This window comes from Pipistrellus hanaki, assembly GCF_964339955.1.
Source record: "Pipistrellus hanaki genome assembly, chromosome: 13".
NCBI lineage: Eukaryota > Metazoa > Chordata > Mammalia > Chiroptera > Vespertilionidae > Pipistrellus > Pipistrellus hanaki.
Genome location: NC_140515.1, coordinates 33622099 through 33636405, shown reverse-complemented (window position 1 = coordinate 33636405; position 14307 = coordinate 33622099). Strand labels below are relative to the sequence as shown.

At 43.6% G+C, this 14307-nt stretch overlaps 1 protein-coding gene across 1 annotated transcript in view; it reads left to right on the top strand.

Moving 5' to 3' along the window:
• IL20RB (interleukin 20 receptor subunit beta) overlaps window positions 1-14307 on the top strand; it is a 36253-nt gene that overhangs the window by 8202 nt on the left and 13744 nt on the right. The window contains 5 exon segments of the mRNA XM_084901802.1: window positions 1963-2440; window positions 2442-2517; window positions 7982-8108; window positions 9622-9812; window positions 13970-14094. Coding sequence (XP_084757928.1) covers window positions 2402-2440; window positions 2442-2517; window positions 7982-8108; window positions 9622-9812; window positions 13970-14094 — 558 coding nt within the window. The 5' untranslated portion in view covers window positions 1963-2401.

Below are 14307 nucleotides of genomic sequence, written 5' to 3'. Positions count from 1 at the left end.
AATTACATACTCTCCTTGAATGTTTCACCACTTCCTGATCTCAGCTACCACTGAAATGCTAAAGGTAGAGGAGATGGTGCCAGACACCTATAAACTTGAGGCAAAGATTCTTTACATACTGGAGCGTTTCCCCCCCCCCCCCCACAGCACTCCCCCCTTCCCCGCCTGTATCAAGTTGAACACATGCAACCTTTTTCTGTATCCTCCCCCAGCACTGCCTGTCCTGGCCCCACCCCATCCTCCTCCTCCTTTTCATTTTTTCTGGTTGAGATGCTGCCATCCACCCAGTTACTCAAACCTAGAACCTGAAAGTCTTGTTTGCCTCTTCCTCCACCCTTCCAATTTATTTAATATTTAGGAGCTGTCAATTCTACCTCCATCTTTTGGATTAGCTTACTTCTCTCTACCAACAAGGGGAAATCTAGTAGAAGCCAATAACATAGCTCCCTCCAGTCTGACCCCTTCTACTGTCTTATCTTTCCTAGTCATACACTTTTTAAAGCTCTAATGCAGGAAATGACATGAGCTTTTAACCCCTTCTTTGACCTTCATTGCTCTCCAAACTTCATTGCTCTCTAAGGATAAACTCTAAACTCAATAAGACATCCAAAGCTCTCTGACAGCCTGTCTCGTTCTGCCTTTGGACCCCATGTCTTGCCACTCCAACCTCCAGTTGCACCAAACTTCTTGTTTCCTAAACACATCAGGCCTGGCTAATTGTTTTCAGCATTTAATAGCCCCCAAGTCACCTTCTCCATGGAGCCTTATCTCCCATGCTGGGTTAGATGTTTCTCCTTAATGCTCCCTTATTCCCTTATGAATATTTCTGTCACTTTTTTCAATGCCAATTTATGATTATTCCCATGTTTATCTTCACTCGTTGGGAAGTTCTTAGTTGAGGGCAGGAACTATTGAATTCTCAGGATCTAGCGCATAGTAGGCCCTTAGTAAATGTTTGTTGAATAAATAAATTATTCATTTCTCAAGGGGATATTGCAAATCAGTTCTTAAACTGGAACCACAATCTGTTGTACTCCAAAGCTCATGTTCTTTTCACTAATTAATTGGCACATATAAGGTGTTTAGTGTCCTTTAAAATCTGGCATTTTAGGGAGCCAAATCCTGAAATAAGGTTTTCTTCCAACATTTAAAATTGTTTTTCATTTTTCAATAACACATTCACATGGTTCAGCAATCAAATAGTATAAAAATATATAGCACCCAAAATAATTGAAAGCAGGGTCCCAAAGAGATATTTGAACATCGTGTTCATAGCAGCCTTGGTCACAATAGCTAAATCATGGAAACAACCCGACTGTTCATTGATGGATGTGTAGATGAGCAAAGAGTGGTATATACATCAGTGAAATATTATTTAGCCTTAAAAAGGAAGGAAAGTCTGCAAAGTGCTACAACATGGCTAAACCTTTAGGACATGCTAAGTGAAATAAGTGAGTCACAGAAGACAAATACTGTATAATTCCACTTCTATGAGGTACTTAGTGTAGTCAAGTTCATAGCAACAAAAAGAATGGTGGCTGCCAGGGGCAGAGGGAAGGAGAGAATGGGGAGTTATTGTTTAATGGCTATAGAGTTTGTTTTACAAGCTTAAGGGTTGCACAACAATGTGAATGCATTTAATACCATTGACCTGTACATTTAAAAATGTTCAGATGGTAAATTTTATGTTATGTGTATTTTACCACAATAAAAAAATTTAAAGCCCAAAACAAATACAAAAAAAGATACTTTGCAGAGTCTCTTCCCATTTTTCTCCATCTTCCCAGTCCCCACTTCCTCTGTTCCAAGGTAATCAATCTTGTTAGTTTTTGTATCTCCTTCCAGGTTTTCTTTTTAAAAATGTGAGTGAATATGAAACTATATTCTTCTTCACTTCTGACTTTTTAAAAGGTATTAAAACATTCTTTTTTTCCCCCAAAACGTCTCTACTTTGTTCTGAAGTGGATATGTATTAGCAAAAAGAACGAATCAATACCCAGCTTGATTGCTTGAATGAACTCAAGATGAAGACGTGGAAGAGAACAACTAATTGATGACAGGGTAAAATACTCCTGCCTGCTCATTCCAATGGGGTTCTAGGGCCATCCAGGGTCCCCCAGCACAGAGCCTGTTGTCCAGGTATCTTCCCCAGGCAGGTTCTCAGGCTCTCAGAGTTACTTTTTCTCTGGAACTCTGCAAGCCACTCCCCCTGATGCAATCAATATCTGGGTTTGGGCAGACAGGAGGGTGCTCTACAGCCCGCCCCTTCTGAGCTGTCTGGGCCGGCTCCACTTTCCGGAACGATTCAGGCGGCACAACATCTGAGACCTCAGCTCCAACATCTGATTTCTGAAGCAAGGATGGCTGGGGTGGACAGGATGTCGCATTGTGGAAGGAAACAATGTTCCAGGTCAAACTGAGTCTGCCAAACACGGTCCCTCACGAAGATTCTAGAAGAAATCTCGGCAAGTCTTATCATGTGGCTTTTCTACACTTTGATTCCATGTTTGCTCATAGGTAAGTATGAATTAGAATACAGCTAATAGACTGGGAATTGAATGTAGATTAAGAAGGTAAAAGATACTTTCCCAGGGTTTGGGTTGCATTATATACATATACCATCTTAAGTCTGTTTTCAATAAGTTTGCTCACCTCCTAAGCCTCCATCCCCATATCCTAAAGAGAAGAAAAATCCCGCATTCTCTTTGGAAATCTCTCTCTTAATGCCCACAGAATAATCTAGAAAGATAAAGCATCAAAACAAATAGTCTTAAGGTTAGCAGAGCTCCATGCATTTTATTATTTATCTCATTATCTGGTTTTAAAAGCATGGTTATCTCAGTCTTTATGTGTACCTCAGAGATGTTAACTGTAGAGACAAAAAAGAGAATAAAGATTCTAACAAAATACATATGAATAAAAAGACACAATTTTCAACCTTAATAATGAGTACAAAACTTGTTAAAATTGGATTTGTCCTGGTCACCGCAGAAAAGGTAGCAAGTAGGTACTCCATAGCATTAAAAAAAAAAAAAAAAAAAAAAAAAAAAAAATTGGTTTGAGGCACTTTCACTTCCAGTAACATTACATAATTTTCTCTGCTCCACTCCTGCATACTTGTAGCTACATGCTTTATTATTCCAAAATCATAGCTCTGTAGTCTTTGATGTCTAATCATGTCAAGTTGCATTTAAGAAAAATGTCTAATTTTAATACTCCAACGTACTTACTGGGCACTGTGTAGTATCAGGGGGAACCTTTCGTATTTTTTGTCTTTTTCATTTTTATTATTTTAACACTGAGAAGTAATTATTCTACTAATAACAATATTTAGTTTAAACCAGGCAACAAATCAGTGCTGAGGTGATTTGCAAATGTTTAGAACTGGTTTAGACATCAAGTTTATGGTGTCCCTTCTTAGTTTAAAAACCTTCAAAGTTCCCAATTGCTCAGCACATGGTGTTCAATTCTGCTGTTTGTCTTATGATCCAGTATATTCATGCCCTGATCCTATTGCTCACATCTCCTTGAAAACAAATATGGACCACAGGTGGCTGCTGTCTTCAGAGTTGGCATATCAATCCTCATTTCCTCCCCCTACTCTTTACTGGTGTAGTTTTCCACTGGAAGCACCATCTCTATTTCCTTTCCCCATCCTGATCCCATTCTCCTAGCATCAAATGGCTCCCTCTTCCTACAGACTCCTCCTAAATTTCTCTCTCCTTTACCTGACCTCTTTTACTCTGCTTTGGTGTGTTCTGTTTTCCCCATTGATCTGAGGACAGGGCCTGGGCATCTTTCCTTGTGTCCCCAGTCTGTAGCGTAGGCTAAGTGTATTGGCTGATTGGTTAGTTATAATAGTAGATTGGTTGATTAGCTGGTGGGACAAACCAGTTGTCATGGAAACATTCCTCCACAAGCCCAAAAGAGAAGATGAGGAGGCCAAAGGAGAAGGGGAAAGACCAGGTTTAATATGCATACGAATTCCCTGGGAACTCTTGTTAAAATGCAAATTCTGGTTCAACTGGATATAGGGGGCAGCCTCAGAGCCTGCCTTTCTAATAAACTCCTGGGGAATGTGATGCTGCCGATCTTACGACTGTACCTTAAAAGCATGAAGTAATCTACTACTATTCTGGGCATGAGTTTGTTTGTGTACTTTTTGAAGCTGGGATGTGATGCCAGCAGCCAGTTTAGCAGCCAAGTTCTAGGTCAGTCTTGCTCTTTTCTTTTTCTGGTGGTACACAAGGCAATTCTCTTGAAATAATTCAATATATTTGAGGGAGACATTTTAGGGCATAGTGTCAGTTCATAGAGCCAATACCCCCGCAGTGCAAGGGCCATGCAGTGGACAGAATAATGGTCCCCTAAAGATGTCCACACACTAGTCCCTTGGAAAATAAAAGGTTGTGATTAATGTTATGGGAACTTGAGATTGGAATATTATCATGGATAATCAAGGTGGGCCCACACTAATTACATGAACCCTTAAAAACTGAGAACTGCCTGATGGTTTGAGCATTGACCTATGAATCAGGAGGTCACGTTTCAATTCTGCTCAGGGCACATGCCTCAGTTGTGGGCTTGATCCTAATCAGGGGCATGCAAAAGGCAGCCAATTAGTGATTCTCTCTCATCATCCATGTTTCTATCCCTCTCTCTTTCCTCTCTGAAATCAATAAAAATATGTTTTAAAAGATGATGTCCGAGAACCTTTCCTAGCTGCAGTGACAGAGAGAGATGGGAGGACAGAAGAAGAGGCAGGAGAAATTTTAAGTATGAAATAGAATCAACCAGCTATTGTTGTCTTTGAAGATTGAGGAAGGAGCCATGAGCAAGGAATGCAGGTGGCCACTAGAAACTAAGGATGGCAAGGAAACAGGAGACAGATTCTTTGCTAGAGTGTCCAGAAGGAACACAGTTCTATCAATACCTTGATTTTAGCCCAGTGAAACCAGTGTCAGACTTCTCACCTATAGAAATGTAAGATAATAAATGTGTTGTTTTAATGTTAAATTTGTAGCAATTTGTTACAATAACAATAGAAAATGAGAGAGAGAGAGAGAGAGAGAGAGAGAGAGAGAGAGATACCAGCGGATCAGCGTTGTGAATGCAGCACTATGGGAAAGATGTTGGTTAGCTGGTTTTGCGTGAGCAAATCAAAGTTTCTGAGCACCAGAATCTTAACAGGTCACAGCCACCCAGTTCAAGTCTCTATTGGAAATAGAGCGTCCATCCAGTGGACCTTCTTGAGGTACCTACTAGAAGGAGAATAATACAATTCTCTGTAGTAATAAAACCACAAACATTCACAAGGAATAAAAATATTATACAGGGGGTTTTAGGATTGTTCTCTCGCTCTGGTGAGAACCCTCATTCAGTGTGGCTGAGGAAATTTAGATTTTCCACACTCTTCACTGTGGCCAATGTGTTTTTCCTGTCTCTGCTTCAAAGTTTCTCTTTCCCCTTGAGTATATATTTTTTATTTTTGCATTTGACCATTTACATTCAGTAGTCTTCATTAACTGGTTTCTTCAGAGATTTGACTTCAATAGATATTGGTCCTTGCTGATTGATGACATTTCACATTAATGAGAATGCTTTACGGATAACAGTTCTCTCTTTCTCCCTTGAGTTCCCAAGTCCTCAATCAGCCTTCTCTAACAATTAAAGGGAATTTTAAAACCTTTTGTAGGTGGAAAGAGTCACTTTCAACTTAGAGTCTAAGCTGAAATATGGTTCCTTGTACTTCATTTCCTTTTTAGTGTTCTAGCAATGCCATGACACTTTCTACAATACCTTTTTAAATGTCTCCTGGAATCAGTAGTTCATGGGCATTACAGTTTTTCCATCTCACACCCCATGTGTGTGTGCTGCAAACATGAGCAAAACAATGAAATTGGCAATACTCTTTACAGATAGTATAAGGATATTGAAGATGTTGTCTGTAGGACTCAGAAAGAAACAGCAGTTTTCATTTTACCTCAGGGATGATAATCCCCTGTTGTTCTTAACTTGAAGAGATTTATCTCTGTATCATTGAATTTTATAAATGCTTTTTATGTGTCAATTGACATGACTATGATTTTTCTTCTTTAGCTTGTTGATATGGTGGATTATATTAATTGATTTTCAAATGTTGAACCAGTCTTGCATACCTGGAATAAATCTCACTTGGTCACAGTATCTAATCCTTTTTTTAATTCTTGTATTTAGGTTGCTAATATTTTGTTGACAACATTTGCATCTAAGTGCATGAGATATATTGGTCTGTAGTTTTTTTGTGTGATTTTTAAAATATATACTACTATCTTTGTCTGATTTTGGTATCAGGGTAGTACTGATAAATATTATCCTAATACCAAAATAAATTGGAAAGTGTTTTTTCCTCTTTTACTTCATGGAAGAGATTGTTTAAAATTAGTGTTAATTTAAAAACATATTTGGTATTATTTTCCAGTGAAACCATCTGGCCCCCAGAGATTTCAATTTCAGAGCTATTAAATTATGAACTGTAGCCTTACATTCCCCACATAGCTGACTAGAAAAATGTTTTGTTACTTTACCAGAGGAAGGATGTCAGAAAGGACCAAGCCCCGCCCTTCTGTGCCACCTCACTGCAGCTGGCCCTTTTCTTTTCAACCGCTGGGTGATTCCAAGGTTAGGGGTGGGAGGACAGGAAGCCTCCCTTGTGGATACCCCAGGTGTTTCCTCACGGGGCAGGCCATGGAAGCTGAGGGTGGGTTGGAGGTGCATCAGCAGGGCCCTACATTACAAAAGAAGCAGGGAAACCATGCAGGGTGTCCCTAGCAACCCTCATCCCCTCGTGGTCATGAGGCTTGGTAACAACAGGTGCCAATCTCGAGACAGACACCCAGATGAAAAGTCCTGTGCAAGGGCCCTGGGCCCTACCGTGTTCTCGATGTTATCATTGCAACTGTCACAGCAAGGGGAGGCAGGTGTTAGCATTAAAAGAAGAACGTTTGAATCTGGGAAGAGAAGGACCACAGCAGAGAAGCCACACTGCACCCTGGGTTCACACAGGATGAGCCCTAGGGCTGCCCAAAGTTGTTATGAGTGCATGTTCAGCGTCATAGGCCTTGTTTCATTCTGTGTGCAAACTGTATGCATTCTTGGGCACACCACACACACCTGTGCAAGCAGATGCTTGTGTCCCAGGCTGGCTCAGAGGTCTGCAGTCTGCCTGAGGTGGAGTCTCAGAGCTGGCTTGGTTCTTTTTTTTTTTAATATATGTTTATTGATTTTGTACAGAGAGGAAGGGAGAGAGATAGAGAGTTAGAAACATCGATGAGAGAGAGTCATCGATCAGCTGCCTCTTGCACACCCCCCACCAGGAATATGCCTGCAACCAAGGTACATGCCCTTGACCGGAATTGAACCTGGGACCTTTCAGTCCCTAAGCCGACGCTCTATCCATTGAGCCAAACCGGTTTCGGCTGGCTTGGTTCTTATCTGGATTAAACTCCCTCTACAGCAGACCAGCCTGCACTTTCCAGCTGGGAGCTGATGCTTAATTCAGCCTTTTGGGGGAGGCATAAGCATGTCCCTTGGATGGCAGTAGCAGGAGAGGGAGGTGCTGAGGAGCTGGCAGGAGCCTGCATGGGTTTGCCATGTAGGCATGGAGGGCTTAGATTTATTCGCCTTGCTTAGAGTCACATGGCAAGTGACAGAGTCAAGGCCTGCATCTAGGAAAAACTAATAGTCCTTACCTCCCAGTATGGTCATGAGGATTAAATACGATAATCATGTAATAATCTAGCACATTGTCTAAGTAGAATATGGTAAGTGCTCAATCATATTAGCCATTGTGACTATTAATTTAGCATTTATACAAGTATGATGAAATTAGAGGTGTTTCTGGTTCATAGACATATGCAGTCTCATTAGGAACTAATTTAAAGCTGTGGCATTCCCCCAATATGAGCCCACCTGTCAGCATGTCTATCTGCCTTGGTTCTAGATGAAGTTGCGCTTCTGCCTGCCCCTCAGAACCTCTCTATACAGTCAACCAACATGAAGCATCTCTTGACATGGAGCCCAGTGATCATGGGTGGAGAAACAATCTACTATTCTGTTGAGTACCAGGGGTGAGTTTTTTTTTTAAATGAGTGTGTGTGTGTGTGTGTGTGTGTGTGTGTTTCTTAGTTGTTCTCCCTTGGACAATAGTCGATTGCTGGAGGCACAGCCTTTATTCCAGAACCCAAGGAATCTTTGTGAGCCCAGAGATAGATTATCTCCAGTGACCTGCTGCCTCTGTGTGCATAGGCATTGGGAGAGTTGAAGAAACAAGGGAAATTGTTCTGTGGGTTTGATAATGAATTGTCTGGAAACCCAAAAGTGTATAAACACATTTTGGTAGAGCTTTTTTTCAATGGTGAGTCAACTGTCTAACGCTTTAGAAAATCTTGAGTTTGACTCTGACTTCAGCTGGAGAGGTCCCTGGAGACTCAGATCCTTTGGTGGTGGGGAGATCTCAGTTTTCCTGTCTATGAGCCAAAAGAAATTGTGATCCTAAAGGTCAGCTGCCCGGGGGCCAAGCAGGCTTTGCTCCTCTGCAAGTGTTCAGGCCCTTGGAGCTATTGAGGAGTGACAGGGACACAGAGGTGCTCAATATATTTCATTAACAATAAATACTAGTCAGGGTACAGTTGACCAGGTTTCGGGATATAGGGAGCCTGCATGTAAAGGAGACAGCAAGTAAAAAGGTAAAGGAAACAAATACCTAGGTCTGCACTGTCCAGTGTGGTAGCCACTAGACACAGAGAGCTGTTTAAATTAAATGACAATGTCTGTTTCCAAGACACACTAGTCACATTTCAAATTCCTAATAGCCACATATTGAATGACACCAATATAGAACCTTTCCATCATCACAGAAAGTTCTACAGGGAATTTCAGATAGCAATCAGTGCTGGGAGGAAGCTAAAAGGCTGATGCAAAAGACAGTCAACTCTGCGGCTCCTTTTCATTGGGTGGTCAGGGAAGGCCTGTCTGGGGAGTGATATTTAAGTCTATTTCTGAAGAATAAGAGGAGCCAGCCAATGTGAACAGCAGAGACAGAGCATTTGGGACACAGCAAACAGCTGCTTAGAGGTCCTAAGGTTAAAAGAGCTCAGCAAGGAGGCCAGGGTAGAGGAGAGAGCATGTGTAGGGGTGAAGTGGGAGAGAGGCCAGAGGGTCTTGGAAGCCATGGGAAAGAGTTTGGATTCCATTCCAAGTGTTTTGGAAGCCATTAAGGATAGAAATATCATGATTTGCTGAGTGATGAATGGTTTGAAGAATAGTGGGAGTGGAAGCTGGAAAATCAGGAGACCATAGCAAGGCAAAGGATGACAGTGGCTGTGATTGGGGTGGTGACCTGTGGAGATGGAGAGACCTGGACACATTGGGATTTGTGCCTAGGTTTCCTTTGTCTGGTCATAAAAGGAGTAAGGAAGAATGGTTGATTGGTCAGGGAGGAGGGTGAAGGAACTAGAGTTTGGAGCAAATGCTTATTTTGCTGACCCATGAAAAGCAGGTGAATGAGGCAGTTACTTGCAACATCGTTGAGCCTGGGTGGGAGAAGCCGGTGTGACACTGTGCCTTCCTCTCTTTGGCTAGAGAGTATGAGAGCCTGTTCATGAGCCACATCTGGATCCCCAGCAGCAGGTGCTCACCTACCACAGTTCCTGAATGTGACATCACCGATGACATCACTGCCACCGTGCCATATAACCTCCGTGTCAGGGCCATCCTAAGCTCACACACTTCAGCCTGGAGCATCCTGAAGCCACCCTTTAATCGAAACTCAAGTAAGATACTTCTCTCTTTACTCCCCCACCGCCACCAGCCTTCCCCTTCAGAAACCATGTTCTCTGAGTTTTTCAGGATTTTTTTTTTTTTAGCATCAAATTAGTCTTGCAAAGCCGGAGTATTATGAACACAAACAACTTAACTGGTTCATTTAAAAATATGCCAACTGCTTCCCACATGCCCTCTTTCTTATTTTGAAAGAGGCTTTGGAAGTCATTCTCTATCTCTGTCAGGGTCTGCAGGTGTGGGGAACACTGACATTGCGAAGCTGGAAGGAGAGCTAGCTGCTCTAGAAGTGGGGAGATGGGGTTAGGATTGCTTCTTTCCACGCTGACAGTGCCTCAATAGATCATCTAGTGATTCCCATCTGGTGCCTCATTAACCCCATATTGCCTGTGTGAGCAGCTTTTCCTTGCACAATAGGATCTATATATTTAGCAGAGCCACCAGAAATAGTTGCCCTTCTATGGTCACTGGGAAATAATAACTTTTCTGTAGCAACAGTACTTGGCAAATGATTGAGAAAGAAGTAAGGGGAGAATATAGATAGGTGGCCAAATATGACAGAGCACAAACAATAGCCAATGTGTAAATGGGTGTGTGTGTTTAGAAACAGCAAGAGCAAGGACTGAATAGCCAGTGGTAAGGAAGCAGCTGGTCACATGGTGAAAGATTTCTTTTTTAAAATATATTTTATTGATTTTTTACAGAGAGGAAGGGAGAGAGATAGAGAGCTAGAAACGTCGATGGGAGAGAAACATCGACCAGCTGCCTCTTGCACACCCCCTACCGGGGATGTGCCCTCAACCAAAGGACATGCCCCTGACCGGAATCAAACCTGGGATCTTTCAGTCCGCAGACCGACGGTCTACCACTGAGCCAAACTGGTTTCGGCATGGTGAAAGATTTTGACGTAAAGTTGACCAAATCAGTAGAGGGAAATCATGGGGGGGGGGGGGGGGGGCGGGGAAGATGGTCTAGGCCATGTTTGTCTCACAGTTACTGGCTGCTGTGTGAAAGGGAATTGGAGTAGGACAAGCATGCAGGGCAGGGCAAGAGTCAGGAGGGGATGGTAACACTTGAGCTGAGCCAAATTGGGTCCTGATCCCGGGAGTGGGGAAAGGGATGGGGAAAAGAGAACAAATTTGAGACAGGGCTGAGATAGGACAGCTTGGGGCCTAATCATTGGAAGAGACAACAATGGTGTCCAGCTTCCAAATGGGGTTGGTGAGAATGTCATCCAAGTCAGAGAACCCAGGAGGGAAAACTACTCTTGAGAAATAGGTGATACTTCTGGCTTTGGGCTCTTTGTGATAGAGATTCCTACAAGATAGCATGCCAAGATATCTGATGGGCAGCTGGAAATCGGGCTCTGGGGCTGTGACAGGTTAAGGACAGACCCATAGCACAACATTAATAGCTCATGTCTTGGGAGCAGATGCAATTATTCAGGGATATGATTTGAGGACAAAGACAACTCAGAACAGGATTCTGGGAAACCTCAGACTTTAAAACGAAGGTGAAGGGAGAGCATCAGTAGGTAGCTGGGCAGGTAGAGGGTCATGGATAGGAGAACAGAAGAACTGCTGATTGGCTTGAAGGAGGCCCCTAACTAGGTCCTTGAGAAAGTGGCTCTATGGAATGGTGTGGGTGTGGTTAGGCTGCTGGGTGGAGGATTGAGTGGAGGTAGGAAGGAGCAAGGCAGATCCTCCTCTGAGACAAGTCGGGCGATAATGTGTCCTGCTTGGAGCTGCAGGAGAGGCAGGGAAAGGCCTTTGGTGAACTCTGTTTTATTGATATGGCAGATGCTGTGAGTGAGGACAAAGGAGGTTAAGAACAATATGGACAGTAGTGGATGAGTCAAAGGTTCCTGGGGAGTATGAGATTGGGGAGAAGTCAGGAGGGTTTAGAAGGTGGGGCTGGTGGTGGGGGGAGCCCAAGCTGGCTGAGAAGGTGAAGATTGATTTGAAGGGGAAATAGCCTTCTAGAGTCAGATGAATGTGGATCAAGTCCCATCTCAACCATTGGTAATTGGGTCCCTCCCTGCCTCCTCATCTATAAGAAGGGCAACAGTTTGCCTCAAAGCATAGTTGAGGGAACTATACAAAATGAAATACATAAATACTCATTGCAGTGCTGTCCTGTTATAGTACTCAGCTATTGTTAAGTATTATTATTGTCCTGGACATGCCCCACTTGAGAGCTGTAGAGTAGAGGAAGGAAAAGGTGGGGGCAGGAGTGGAACCATGGGAATATGTTCTCAATAGGAATTTTGGTGCAGAATGTGAGCTCTTCTGCCCAGGCACTAGGAGGATATAGTGGAAGCAATGGGACCCCAGTGCCAGCCCCAGGAGGGGCTGGGGGACACTGGAGGGTGGAGCAGCTTTACCTCTATCCACAGTGCCCGGGTATCACCCAAACCACCTCCCTCTGGCTCCTGGGAGCAAGGGGCTCCAGCCGAGACCACTGCTGGGGGCTGGCAGCTGTTGTTGGAAATGAAGGCATGGGCCAGAGGAAGATAAAGAAGTAGCTATAAAACTATGTGGATGGGGGTTTTCGCAGTAACATTGCTTGAGAAGAGCATTACAAACAGGAAAAAGTTTTGCTGCAGGTGGAGGAGGAACAGGAGTCTGTGTAGCTGCACCAGAAGGTGGAAGATGTGATCCTGTGTGACCCCTGGGCAGGTGGAGTTAGCTACAGAGCTGGCATGAAATTGTGGCACTTAAGGGCATTAAGTCTGTTCTTTTGTCTCTGCAAAATGCCACTCTGACTTCTTCCCAAACATATGAAAAGTCTTGTTTTTAAGGCTGCCCTGACCAAGATCTCCTAGCCTTACAGGGAAGCCTTTTTGAGAGCAGAGGTTCTTAATCACAAGGGAACTTTAGAACCACTTATGTCTGGGGCCCATCCCCAGAGTCTGATTTAGATAATCTATGTGCATCCTGTTCACTGGGAGTTTAACATTTTCCCCAGGTTATTCTCATGCCCAGCCAGAGTTGAGATCCACGAGTACAGGGTACCTGGAAAAGACACAGCCTCAAATTCTGGCTGCTAACTGTGTGACTTTGGGCAAGTCACTTAACATCTCTGAGGCTCAATTACATCATCTGTAGAACCGGAGTAGTGTTTACTTTCTTAAGTTTGCTGGATGGATTAGATGAGTTTGTAGAGTGCACAGGACAAAGGTTCCTGCTCCAACACTGTCAAAATATTCTCTGAACTGAAATGAGAATTTTCCCAATTCTATTCTCAATAAGGATGGAGATCAGGGGATTTTAATCATGCTTGACCTAAAACTGAAGTAGTCAAACATCTCTCGTCCTCCTAGAGGTGTTTCAGAGGTAGTACTGGTGGTACTGTGTGCTCATCTGAAGCCTCTGAACTGGGTGGGTATGCTTTGCATAGTTGGTCCCTGACTTCCCAAGTCCTTCTGTCCCCTGTCCGGGCAGTTTTTCAAATGCCAGGAAATGCTTTGCTCTCTGAAAACTCCCTGCAGGAAATGACTTTCTTTTCAGTGTCCACTGACCCTAGTGCAGGGGGATTTAGCTCAGATTATGCTCTATTTCTCAAGCCGAGGCCAACAATCAGTGTGCCCTTCTGTTCCCGCAGTGTCTGGATCTGAGAGGCAAGTATGGCTCCATCATCACTAGCCAGGGACAAGAGACTGCCTGGTAGGCCCTTCTGTTCTCAGTCTGCTGATGGGAAAATATCCATGGGGACTGCTGGCCAATCTGTTTGGGATCCAGCAATTTCTAGAGTTGGTTATTGGAATTTGTAAAACCCTCTGGTTTTCCGGCATCCTCCATTAAGGATATGAGATAAAGAATACTTGGGCTGAGGACAGAATGGCCAACCCATTCACAGGCTGCTGATTTGCTGATGTTTGAAATATCAAACATATCACTGATCCATGGGAATCGTAGCGATCTTCGGCAGTTTTAAAAACGAGCTCATGATTCAAAAAACATTGACTCAGCACCTGCTGAGTGCAGGAGGATATTAGTTAGACATGTTTCTGCATGCTGTGAAGTTACAGCCAACCCCTCCCCATCCCAGGAGCCTAGCATGTTTCTACCAATGACTGGTCATGGTTTCCCACAACAGAAATCAGTGCTGTCCGGGACTGGTTTTGATTCTTTTCTTTTCTTACCAACAGCCATTCTAACCCCACCTGGAATGGAGGTCACCAAGGATGGCTTCCACCTGGTGGTTAAGCTGGAAGACCTGGGACCCCTGTTTGAGTTCCTCGTGGCCTACTGGAGGAGGGAGCCCGGTGTTAAGGTAAGACTTCTGGCCTTGACCTTTTGAGTCAGACTTTGGAGAAGGCATCACAGACCTCTGAGAGGTGATTGAGAAAAGCTGGCCCTGCAAGTGCTCATTGTATGGGGTGGCCAGGCTGAGTGAAGCGTGGGAAAGAAGAGAGATGGGAGTAGGCTGACAATCCCAATAGCCTCCTCCTCAGAGAACTGCATTGGTTCCAACCCAGGCCTTGGC